At 36.7% G+C, this 12,345-nt stretch overlaps 1 protein-coding gene across 8 annotated transcripts in view; it reads left to right on the top strand.

The window, feature by feature from the left end:
• The window catches only part of RC3H1 (ring finger and CCCH-type domains 1), an 85,893-nt gene that overhangs the window by 40,751 nt on the left and 32,797 nt on the right, over positions 1 to 12,345 (top strand). For all 8 annotated transcript variants that reach the window (XM_042976779.1, XM_042976773.1, XM_042976778.1 and 5 more), the window contains 4 exons: positions 144 to 383; positions 831 to 1,006; positions 4,481 to 4,681; positions 8,175 to 8,307. In XM_042976779.1, the coding sequence (XP_042832713.1) occupies positions 144 to 383; positions 831 to 1,006; positions 4,481 to 4,681; positions 8,175 to 8,307 (750 nt within the window). The remainder of the gene's footprint in view (positions 1 to 143; positions 384 to 830; positions 1,007 to 4,480; positions 4,682 to 8,174; positions 8,308 to 12,345) is intronic.

The following is a 12,345-nucleotide window of genomic DNA, read 5'->3' as shown; positions in this document are numbered from 1 at the left end:
TCTCTTGTTTATTTTAAATATCCTAGTAGAAACCAGAGCTGTTCACATATCCATGAAGTCAGTCAGCCCATCAGAGGAAATTTTTTTGGACTCTTAAAAGCTGCATTGTAAACCTAGAAATAACTTTTTACTCTCTTTTAAAGGAGTGGGTCTGAATAGCACTACTCAGAGTGTTCTGAGTCGCCCAATGCAGAGGAAGCTGGTGACTCTGGTCCACTGCCAACTTGTGGAAGAGGAAGGCAGGATTCGTGCTATGAGAGCAGCTCGATCTTTAGGTGAACGAACAGTTACAGAGCTCATTCTTCAACACCAAAATCCTCAGCAACTGTCCTCCAATCTCTGGGCAGCAGTCAGAGCTAGGGGCTGCCAGTTCCTTGGACCAGGTATGTGATTAAAGTTTGATATTTATTATGCCAGTAATTCTAAAAGTATGGTGTCAGAACTGTAAGTGCCATGTAGAAAGACTAGTTCTTTGCAATATTCTGTTGTTACAAAATAATATCCCACTTGACGATCATGGCTTGGGCAATTCCATGTCAGTTTTTTAGAGCACTTAAAACTTTTAATGGCAAAAGTTTTCATTTTGATAGAGATATTTCTTGAATGTATTAATTTTTTATCTGTTTTCTTAAATAAAATATATAGAGTGTAGTATAAAATTTCCCCAAAATAGTTAGAAAGTATAACTGTGAATACTTTTTGTGTTTTTGTGTTGTGTTGCCCATTAATTAAGTGGCACCTGCAGAAGTTTTTGAGTATTGCCCTTCTAATAAATAGATGTGTCTTATCTTTGCATGTGATAAATTCTGGTTTTGCCCAACTTTTCCTAGCAATGCAGGAGGAAGCTCTAAAGCTGGTTCTCTTGGCCTTGGAAGATGGTTCTGCTTTGTCAAGAAAAGTATTGGTTCTCTTTGTGGTGCAAAGGTTGGAGCCACGGTTTCCTCAAGCCTCTAAAACTAGCATTGGGCATGTTGTCCAGCTCCTTTATAGAGCCTCCTGCTTCAAGGTATGAACCAGGGAACCAGCGTTACATTTGGGCTTGAAAGGAAACCTTGTCTTTTTCCCCAACTTAAATAGTAAATCTTTGAGTTTAATAAAGTTGCCCCCTCAGAAAATTTCAACATTTCAAGAATGTAGATGGTATCCTATTAAAGTTAAATCTTGTTACATTGAATTTTGTACATTAGATAATGAACAACATAAACCGAGGCTTATATAGATGTTTATATTTGAAGAGACCATTAAACCTGTGTCATTTCCCCGCCGAGACTATAAGCAGAATTGGTCTGAGCAGAGAGTCATTGAAGCAGGAAGAAATTTTATTTGGCTCTTTGCTCCTGCTATAATTCCATATACACAGTGGGGTTAAAACAGTACTGGAGCTCCATTTGCCATTTTCTTTTCAGTGTAGATAGTGATGCTGGACTTCTTCTTTTGTATCCCAGATTGAATCAGCACTGCTTTCAACATTGGTGCTCACTATGTATCATTTATTTTTCATCCTGTTTTCCTGACTTCTTAATGTCAAGGCTTCTTCTTCTAACTTTTTTAATGTTTATTTTGGAGAGAGAGGGAGAGGGAGCCTGTGTGCGCAGCTGGGGGAGGGGTAGAGAAAGGGACACAGGATCCGAAGCGGGCTCCCAGCGCTGACAGCAGAGAGCCAGCCCGACATAGGGCTTGAACTCACAAACCATGAGATCATGACCTGAGCTGAAGTCGGATGCTTCACCGACTGAGCCACTCAGGTGCCCCATCTAAGGCTTCTTACTTCTGACACAACACATAACTAGTACTTCACGAACCAGGCATGCCTCTGAAATTGTTTTAATTCATACAGCCTATAAGGAAACCCATTCCTTGGTCACCATGTCCCCTCATCTGACACTCAAACTAAAGAATCCTACGTCCTACTATAGTCTTGTCTATGTTCTCATTTTCTGAGAAAGATGAAATGGTTCACAGAATCAACAGGAAAGCATACCAATTTAATTAAAAAAAATTTTTTTTAAGCTCTAACTAAATGCCAATATTCTTAAGTTTCTTTCTAGAGACAGATTATATATATATACTGAAAATGTGCTGTGGACTCCAGGTTTGTACCCAACCCTGTCCTTGCCTTAAAGCACCTCTGGAACTGTGAGAAACTCTAGCCAAAATAACTCCCAACTGGTTCAGATTGTCCCTGAATAACTCAACATTTGTTGTAATGATTGTAATAACATGATTTTACAGTGTCGTCTGGAATACAGTTTAGAATGTCTGTCTGCTTCCAGAGTTCTATGTTCTCTACTAACAGCACCAGACAGATACAGTATTGCAAGCTTGAAAAAGAAAATGAAAGAAAAGGAAATCTAGCCTTCTCCTGTGAAGTAGTAAGCGATCCAAAAACCCTAAAATACCTACAGTGAACCTCTTTCAATCCTAATTAGAAGTATTAATAGTAATTAAAAAGAGATTGGAAGTTGCAAAAAATCCAGTTTTTCACTTGAGTCATGATTATGTTTCTTTATTGTCTGCCTGCTTTCTTCTCTTGCCGGTAATAATGTACTATTAGTACATATTAACTAAATTAACTGAACATATTAACTATTAGTTATTAACATTTAATATAATATTAGCAGTTATTAACAGTTAACATAATATTAACAATTAAACATTAACTAAATTAACTCATTTAATTCTCTAAGCTTTTCCCTCCTCCTTACAGCTATATGTGTCTGTATAGGTGTGTTCTAGTTATGTCCTTTTAGCATCTTTTATTTCCATTTGAAAAACCTTTTCAAACTGGGGTAATTCTGGTCCTTCTGAGCACAGTTATAGTTCCAGGAGTTACTTTAGACATTGCATCTCTTGGAAATCTTTGATTGTTTTTAGTTAAAAGAGAGTTTTGAGAGCCAAGTCCAGGGAACCCTATTATATCATATAGAAAAGATTCTACATTTTAATAATATTTAGCTTATATTGAGAGTATGTTTTTGTACATACTCATACACATGTGGTCTTTTGACTTGCCTTTAACAAGTCAAACAAGTCTTTAACAAGATTTTTCTTTTAATTGGTTGGTCTTTGTACGGACTTAGCTAACAAAATTTAAGTTAGACTTTCTTGGAATAAGAATGGAATACATTTTAAAATATAATGTCAGTGTGACCTAGAAATCTTGACTAACATATTCTGTAGTTTTTCTTTGATGGAAAAAAAATGAAAATTTTCTACTACAGGAAATTGAGACCTTACGAAAATAAAGCAATAATTTTTAAAAAAGAAAAAAATACTCATGCAGTTATTGTGAAAAAAGCAATGTATGTTTCTTCTTCATAACTGTGGATTATTACTGTTGGGCTTGCTTGGCGTTGAGCTAGGTGGTACTCCTAACAGAGCACCATTCAGATGCTGGCATGATTCTAAAAATGAATAATCTGTGCTTAGCTTAATTTTCCATGGAGTTTTGCAGTCCAGGCCACCATCAGAAAGTGCAAAATAATAATGATGATAATATCTTTTAGTGATTAAAATGATTAACACTTATTGAGCCCTTAGCATGTGCTAGTCAGTGTGTTAACTTATTAACCATCATATTGACATATTAACTCATTGAATTCTCTAAGCTTGTTGAGGTAGTTACTGCTGTTATTTTTGTTATATCGTTACATTTTGAGTCAAGTGGGGTTTAGGCCAAAGGCTCAACAAATCAAAGTAAAATAATTAATTCTAGTCCAGGATCACCTGTATCCTAATATACTGTAGAATATATTTTACCTTAACACACATATGCGTGTACACACACACATACACACACACACACACAGACACACACGTGTATACACACACACAGACATATGTATATATAAAAAAGTAGGCTCCACACCCAACATGGGGCTTGAACTCATGACTCAGACCAAGAGTCACATGCTCTCACTGACTGAGCCAGCCAGGCGCCCCACATATTTTCTTCTTTTCAGGAATGCATATGCAGGGAGGTCTACATGTTTCAGTTGGTTGAGTGTCCTACTCCTGATTTTGGCTCAGGTCATGATCCCAGGGTCGTGAGATAGAGCCCCATGTCGGGCGCCGTGCTGAGCCTGGGGCCTGCTTGGGATTCTCTCTCTCTCCTTCTCTCTTTGCCCCTCCCCCACTTGTGCTCATTCTCTCTCTCTCTCTCCTAAACAAATAAACGTTTAGGGGGAAAATTCATATACATACTCCTACAATTTAAATAAACTGTATATGTGTTAAGGTCTATCCAGTCTTGGGACTTTGCCCCAGCACATAGTCATTCTTTCTGTAAGTCCTATTCAGAAGAGTTTGACATCTATAAAGGGGGAAATATTTTACATGCAAAACAGTGTGTTCATTTTATCTTGCTATTGTTGCTAAAAGAAATTTGTTATATTAAAAATTGTTCTCTGTATGTGTTCATGTAAAATACAAACTCATTTTGTTTCTTACCTGCCTCATGAGATTATGTGTGTCTTACTAGGTCACCAAACGTGATGAAGACTCTTCTTTGATGCAGCTGAAGGAAGAATTTAGAACCTATGAAGCTCTGCGGCGAGAACACGACTCTCAGATAGTGCAGATTGCCATGGAAGCAGGCTTACGGATTGCACCAGACCAATGGTCCTCATTGCTTTATGGAGACCAGTCTCACAAGTCTCATATGCAGTCAATCATTGACAAGGTAGACCCTTTTATGTTCCTTACTTCTTAGACACATCTTGGAGTTTTGATAATTGATGATTTAGTAATTTATTTATTTAACAAATGTATGTTAGAGTGAATACCATATGTCAGGCTCTTCTTACAAGTTATGTTATCTGTAGCTGAGTATCATAACTAGGCACATCATTACCAGTTTGTTCATATAAATTAAATTGATGTACAAGTGACATCATTCATATAAGATTTCACTATAGGGGAGCCTGGGTGGCCCAGTCGGTTAAGCGTTCGACTTCAGCTCAGGTCCTGATCTCACAGTTCGTGAGTTTGAGCCCCGCATCAGGCTCTGTGCTGACAGTTCCGAGCCTGGAGCCTGCTTTCAATTCTGCATCTCCCTCTCTCTCTGCCCCTCCCCTGCTCATACTGTATCTCTCTCCCCTTCAAAAATAAATAAAAACATTAAGAAAAGAATAAAAAGATTTCACTGTAGTGTTCTAACGCTTTGTCCTACACTCTTTAGTATTCTTCTTGAGTGTCTTCCATCTCTATTGTTGTTGCCTCTCTTTCTTCTTTCTTCTCTGAGTTTTAATCATTGTTAAATCATTAAGCCCATTTTCTAAAGGCCTTTATTGTCTTCCTGTAACAGCCATTTAATGGTCTGGAAGATGTGTAAGTTGAGATTTCTTAAGATTCTCAGTCACAATAATTTCACATAATAAGTTACTGAATCATTCTAGGTTTGATCAGATTTTCAATAAATATATTTCTACTTTTTCTGTTCTTTGTTATGATATAAAGATCAGTAAGAGTACTAGAGTAGCTCCATTATGGCTGACTCTAAGAACTGTATTTAATTTTGTTAAAGCTAGGGTAATACCGTAATTGTTTTTGTTGTAATTCAACATGAAATATATGAAAGTGCAAAAAAAAAAAAGGTCTTAAAGCAGCAGTAAATATATTACGTTCAGTAATAGCATTAATTTTTACTATTTTACCTTAAATACTTGTTTTCATTAGAATCCACCTCACAATTTGCAGAAATTAAGATCAATATGTAAGAGTAGTCTAAATATAATACTATTTAACACTTACTGAGAGCCTACTAATGCCTCGTGGGATAATCATTTAATCCTTTTAATAGACCTGTATTATTAAAGGTCTTAAAGGTATTATTAAAGGAGACAGAGAGAGGTTAAATACATTTCTCGGGGGTAATATAGGTAATCAGTGATGGGGCTGGATTTGAACTCGGGTATAGTGATTCTAGAATCTATGTTCTTAGCCACAAAATCTCTTTCCGGACTATTCTGCCACTTTTTTTTTTTTTTTTTGGCTGTTCCCAAAGATAGGATTCTTTGAATGAGTAGTGTATTGATGTCAAAGGACAGTTGCAAAATGTGTTTTATAACTGCCTGTTACGTAATTTCCAATGTAATATATTTTTGTCCTATAAATCTTTTCTAGATACTTTTGCCCAAATTCTACCTCCCAACTCCTAGGTCTGAAATTATGCAGCTGACTGATGAAAATGTTTTGAAACTTTAGTAATGGTCTCTTATAGGAGTAGCTATCTACCCTGAAGAGAAACTTGGCTTGCTTTTATAAAGATTCTCTAAGGAGGTTGACCTTTTTGTGTGAACTAGACTATATAATTTATCCTATAACAGTATCCTCACATCATGAGCAATAGTTCGAATAATATCCCGAGACCTTCTTACAACAAACTGGTAAACAAACTTTGCAGTGTATGTGGCATCTTTTCATGCAGAGCAGTAGAACTTTCTGTGGTAATGAAAATGTTTTATAAATGCAGTGGCTAATTGGTGATCACTAACCACCCACGGCTGTTTAGCACCCAGAATGTGAGCATGCAACTGAAGAACTACATTTTTATTTTATTTTATTAATTTAAACTTAAATAGCCACTTATTGCTAATAACTACTGTGTTGGACAGTGCAGATAATTTATTAAAAGTGATATGAAAAACAATAATCATAGTAAATTAGTAGACAAAGAAACATGAACTATCAGTTCACAAAGAGGAAATACATTTAACTGATAGGATAGAACTCAACTCCAGTAATAATTAAATACACCTTTAAAATAGTGACATAACAAATATTGCCTATTATATTAGTCAAAGAGACATATATTGCCATATATTGCTGATGGTTTGTAAAATGTATTACAGATCTTTTGGGAAACAATTTGTCAGTGAATAAAAACAAAATATTCATGTCTTTTGATCAAATTTACTCTTGCCAGGAACTTATTTTAAGGAAATAATCCAAACTTTCAAAAATGTTATGAGCTCAAAGGCATTAAATTGCTACATTATTTATAAAGGAGAACATATGCAGATTGTTAAAGAAGTTGTCTATCTTTCTGCTCAGAACTCCGTTACATGGCGATTAAAATTAGTTATTTCAGGACTGATACTCTCTACAGCTGATATATAACATTCAGTTTCTTTAAAAGTCAGTGAAATATTTTTATTAAGTCCTGGTGGTGGATACATGGGTGTTGTCATTATATTAGACACTTTGAAATATTTCATAATGAAAAGGGTAGCAATATAAAAATGCTTTTGTTATAATATTAATGGTAGCCAAAACCATAAGTTCATAAATGGCTGATTATATAAGTGTATAAAAAGCATGCTAAGATGAAAAAATTGAATAAAAGCATGTGAGCATTCAAATGATAGTTCTGTTATTTTTCATGTTTTTTAAAATGTATGCTTTTTTTTTAAATTACCTTTTAAAGAGTGATCTTTTGTGGGGAAACAATTCTGATCTATACTAATAAACTACATAGAGAGCTAAATGTTTCCAAGTAAGACCCTTTAGTCACTATAACCTAATCAATTTCCCCTCTTAAAGTTCATATGTGTGTCCATCTTAGGAGAGTTAATGTGAGAAGTATGTCATAAAGCTTTAGAAAAATACACAATCTGATCGCTTCCAAGAAAGCCAAACCATTCTAAGATTTTTTTTTAAGCTGGAGTGGACTTTTGAAATTATTTAGTCTGTATAGCAATTGGGCTTCAGATTGAGTCTGTAAAGGTTATATCCAGTGTCATGATCTTTGGTCAGTAGTAGAACTTGAACTCGAGCTACTTTGATGGAATTCAGTTTCATTGTTCTTGGTATTGTATAGCTTTATCTCGAGACCCCAGATTTCAGTTATTTGGAAGCACTCCAAGAGCCAAACTAATAGTGCTCTAAGAACGTAAGGTGGTAAGAGTCTACTTCCAAATTGAGGAATTGAGAAAGGTCTCACATTTGAGGAATGTGCATCAGAGGGAAGAGAGTTTACAGTATGTCAAGCTGTGAATGCAGGGAAGTGCAGGCTTTGTTGAGGCAGCAGGTAATCCAGTCTAGCCAAAGCATGGAATGTGTGGGAGGGTAAAATTAAAGGTAATAAATTGCAAAAATGATTGCAATATTTTAAGTAATTTTTATTTAAAAAGGATTATCTGGTTTTTGGAAAGTTAATATTTATCTTTTTTAAGTTGCAGACCCCAGCGTCTTTTGCACAAAGTGTTCAGGAACTAACAATTGCTCTCCAGCGAACTGGAGATCCAGCAAACTTGAACCGACTAAGACCCCATTTGGAGCTACTGGCAAACATTGACCCTAGTCCAGGTAAATAAACCCAAGGAAAATAAGTGGACTGTCCTATGTGTGTCTCAGTGCTGCTCAGTGATTCTTTTAATTATCTTTTGTTGCATTCCTATAAGAATTTCCCAGAGTGGTTACTCCAGACCTTTTACACAGTATTTAAATTTCTGACCACGATCTTGTCCATCTATCTCTTTATTGCTTCAACTAACACTTAATACTTTTTACCGTACTGCTCACTTGACCAGGAAAGTAATTCACTCTGGGACCCTTTTTGTTTTCTCTTTCTTGCATCACAAAATTATGCTGTATTTACCATTTTCATCTGCTTTGACAAAACTCAAGTTCTCTCATTTTGTCTCACTATGTATGTGTGAGCTTGAGTTCACCCATACGTCCATACATACACACATACATATAGAAATGCAATTCTATATATATTTCATATTTTTCATATGTCCTTAGTTGCATTTTCTTGGTCCCAGATTTTTCCTTCTCTGTGATAATGGTGTCTCATTCATCAAGTATCCTCTCTTGCATATTATTACTTTATCAGCCCTTTTCCTACTCCTTCCCCTTGACCTGAAAATCACTCAACCTTCATTTTTCACATCTAAGGTATTTTAAAATCCTTATGTCCTATTGCTGTCCCTGTGTTTTATTCATGCTACTTGGCTAAAACTCTTACCATTCACTAGCAATTTATCCCATTTCTTATTCCAAAGGCTTTTTCTCAGTCCTCAAATTACTTGATTTCTCTTTAGCGTTTGATGATGTTGTTAACTAATTTTTAATATAGAATTTTCCTGGGGCGCCTGGGTGGCTCAGTCGGTTAAGCATCCAACTCTTGATTTCAGCTCAGGTCATGATCTCTCGGTTCATGAGATCGAGCCCCATGTCAGGCTCGGCTCTGGACAGCATGGAGCCTGCTTGGGATTCTCTCTCTCCCTGTATACATGCTTTCTCTCCCTCAAAACAAAACAAAAAAACTCCTTATCCCTTATTATAAAGATATGCTTACTTTGACCACTCTTTCCTCTCTTGCCCACTGAGGAGTAGGCCAGTTGTATTCTTAGAATTTTGTTTTCTCTGCATTCTATTGGTGATGGTCATTTGTTACTCTCTGTAGAGAACAGATTCCCAAATTATCTCTAACGCTGTTATCTCTTCATCACTCCAGACTTACTTTACAAATGCTTTCTGAGATTCTCCATCATCTCCTCTTTGTTCTTCAACACAAATTCTTCTTCACTTGATACCAGCTCTTCCTGTGTTTTCTCTGTTAAATGACCTCACTGTCTGAGGTATTTACACTTAAAACCTGAGTCTTTTGTCCTAGTTCATATCTTTGCCTTTCACTTGCTCTACATACCATTTCAGACAATAGGATCTATCTTTTTTCACAATCTCCCTCTATCCCATGCCTGTTAATACTGCCTGGGTGAGGGCTGCATTATTTTCCCCAAGACCAAATGACTTCCATTTTCCTCTGTTCTTTTAATTCTTCCAATCCAGTCCACTTACTGCTGCAAAATAAATCACATCTCTGATCTTATTTCTATGCTCATAAACTTTCAGTGGCACCCCATTGCTTTATTGAATAAGGTTTGGAACTCTTGACAGTGGCCTTCAGGGCCCTCTGGTTTTTATCAACGTGCCTTAATAGGATTTACTACCAAAATTGCTTAATCAAACCAGGTCAGATATATTCCTAGAACTCAGTCATTTTTCTTTTTTCACTACTGTGCTTTCTTATTCTGAGCAATCAAAAGAGCACTTCCTCACGTTCACTGCCCCACCCACCACCAGCCTGTCTGTCTGCATTCCTGACAGTGTTTTCTGCTCTCCTTGTGTGACAGTGAATAAATTGTGCCTCTAAGCTAAGGCCCCTCTCTCATCTCATGTTCTAATACCGTTTGGACAAGTATGTCACTCCAGTATCCTCTTTTTTATATCACCAAGTTTCCTTCTCTACTAGAGTATTTCTGTCAACAAACACAGCTCCCCGTCCCCCCCCTCCTTTTTTTTTTTTTTTTTGCCTGCTGTTGGACTCACTCCAATCAGGCATTTATCTCCACTATTCAACCAAAACTGCTTTGTCAAGGTCACAAGTGACTTCCATGTACTTAGTTCAAACATCACTTCTTGGTTCTCATTTTATTTGACCTGTTAGCAGCATCTAATGTTGTTGTTCACTGTCTGATCCTCTTTAATACTTTCTTCACTCGGCTTCTAAGCCACCACGGTTTCCTTCTCATTTTACTGGACCCTCCTGAGCCTCCTTTCTGAGCTGATTTCTCATCTTCATAGCCTCTAATTTTTGGATTGCTCCCATAGTTTAATCCATGTATCTCTTTTCTGTTTATACCCATTCCCTAGATAATCTCTAGTCTCATAGCTTTAAATAGTATTTATACAACTCACAAATTTACTATATTTCATCAGTTCTGAAGCCCACATTTTTTTCAGATCTTAGCATTTCTGAAATTGGGATGCATCTGTATAAATAATGACATGATAATCTAATTAACAATATATTTTTCTGTTTTGGTGACACATAAAATAATGGTGTATGTAGCACTTGATTTTGAATCTGTGAAACAGGAGCACCCGGTGGCTCAGTAGGTTAAGCTTCCAACTCTTGATTTGGGCTCAGGTTGTGATCTCACGGTTCGGGAGATTGGGTGCCACCACATCGGGTTCTGCGTTGACAGAGCAGAGCCTGCTTGGGATTTTCTCTTTCCCTCTGCCTCTCTCTCCCTCTTTCTCTCAAAATAAATAAATGAACAACAACAACAAAAAAAGTATCTGAGAAAAATGTATTATATCCAGCCCAAACCTCCTTCCTGAATTCTTTTGTATATCCACCTTCTCGCTCAATATCCAGAAGGTCTACTTGAATGTCTAGTATGAATTTCAGACTTAATCTGTCCAAAAGTGAGCTCTAAGCACTGCTCCCACCCCACTCCCATTCCTTTTAGTGGCAGCTCCAACCTTCCATTTCATTTTCTCTGTGCAAACACCTTAGAGATCTCCATAACTTTTTTTTCTCTCATATGTACATCTGATCCAACAGCATATTCTGTAGGCCCTCCCTTCAAAATCCATCTGCTTATCACCTTCACTATTACCACTCATCTCTCTTCAGGGATTATGGAATAGCTTCCTGTTGTCTGTCTGTTTTTAGCATAGGAGCCAGAGTGATTCTCTTAACCCTCTGCTCAAAAGTTCTCTGATGGTTTCCATCATTCACTAAAAGTGAAACTCTTGCCCGTGACCTACCAGGCCCCACATGATCTGGGGTTCTTTACTTCTTTCTAACCTTGTCTCCTATTCTTTTCCACCTGATTCATTCCTTTCCAGTTTCACCTCTACAGAACATGCCAGGCATCCTACCACATCAAAGCCTTCTCACTTATTCTTCCCTTTCCCTAGAACATTTTTCTCCCGATATATCCACAAGACGTACTCATGCCCTTCTTTCAGGTCTTTAATCAAATGTGACCTTCTTAAGGAGACCTTCTCAGGCCACCCAGTCTAAAATTTTACACATACCCGTCCCACTTCCCCTCTTTGCTCCATTTATCCAAGTCATCATTATGTAAATAGTTTGTATTTTGGTTATTTTATTGTCTGTCTCCTCTCTTTCAATATAATGGATTTTTGTTTTGATCACTACTGCTTCCCCAGCAACTAGAACAATACCTACGACTTATTAGTAGGTATTCTGAAAAATACCTTTTGTATGACTTTTCTCTTCACCTTCTCTACATCTTCATTTTGTTTCCAAGTGAAACTCCACGTCCCCTTCAAAGCCTCATTCACTTGCCATCACCTAGAAGTCTTTCAGAATGTCTCCAACAGGAAGTTATCTATTTGTCTTCTCCCTTTTTTTAATATTTCCTCTTAGAGAACATATTTGTGGTTAACTTTTCCTTTATAAAATCACAGTGCTGGCACTGGACAGATACTTACTAAATGAAGATATATAGTAGAGTTGCTTTATATAGTTAACTCTTCTATTAAACTTCGTAAACATTCTGTTTACCAATACTTGATTTA

The sequence above is a fragment of the Panthera tigris genome, chromosome F3, assembly GCF_018350195.1.
Source record: "Panthera tigris isolate Pti1 chromosome F3, P.tigris_Pti1_mat1.1, whole genome shotgun sequence".
NCBI classification, from domain to species: Eukaryota; Metazoa; Chordata; class Mammalia; order Carnivora; family Felidae; genus Panthera; species Panthera tigris.
Note: the sequence above shows the minus strand (reverse complement) of the source record. Positions and strands in the feature narration are given on the sequence as shown.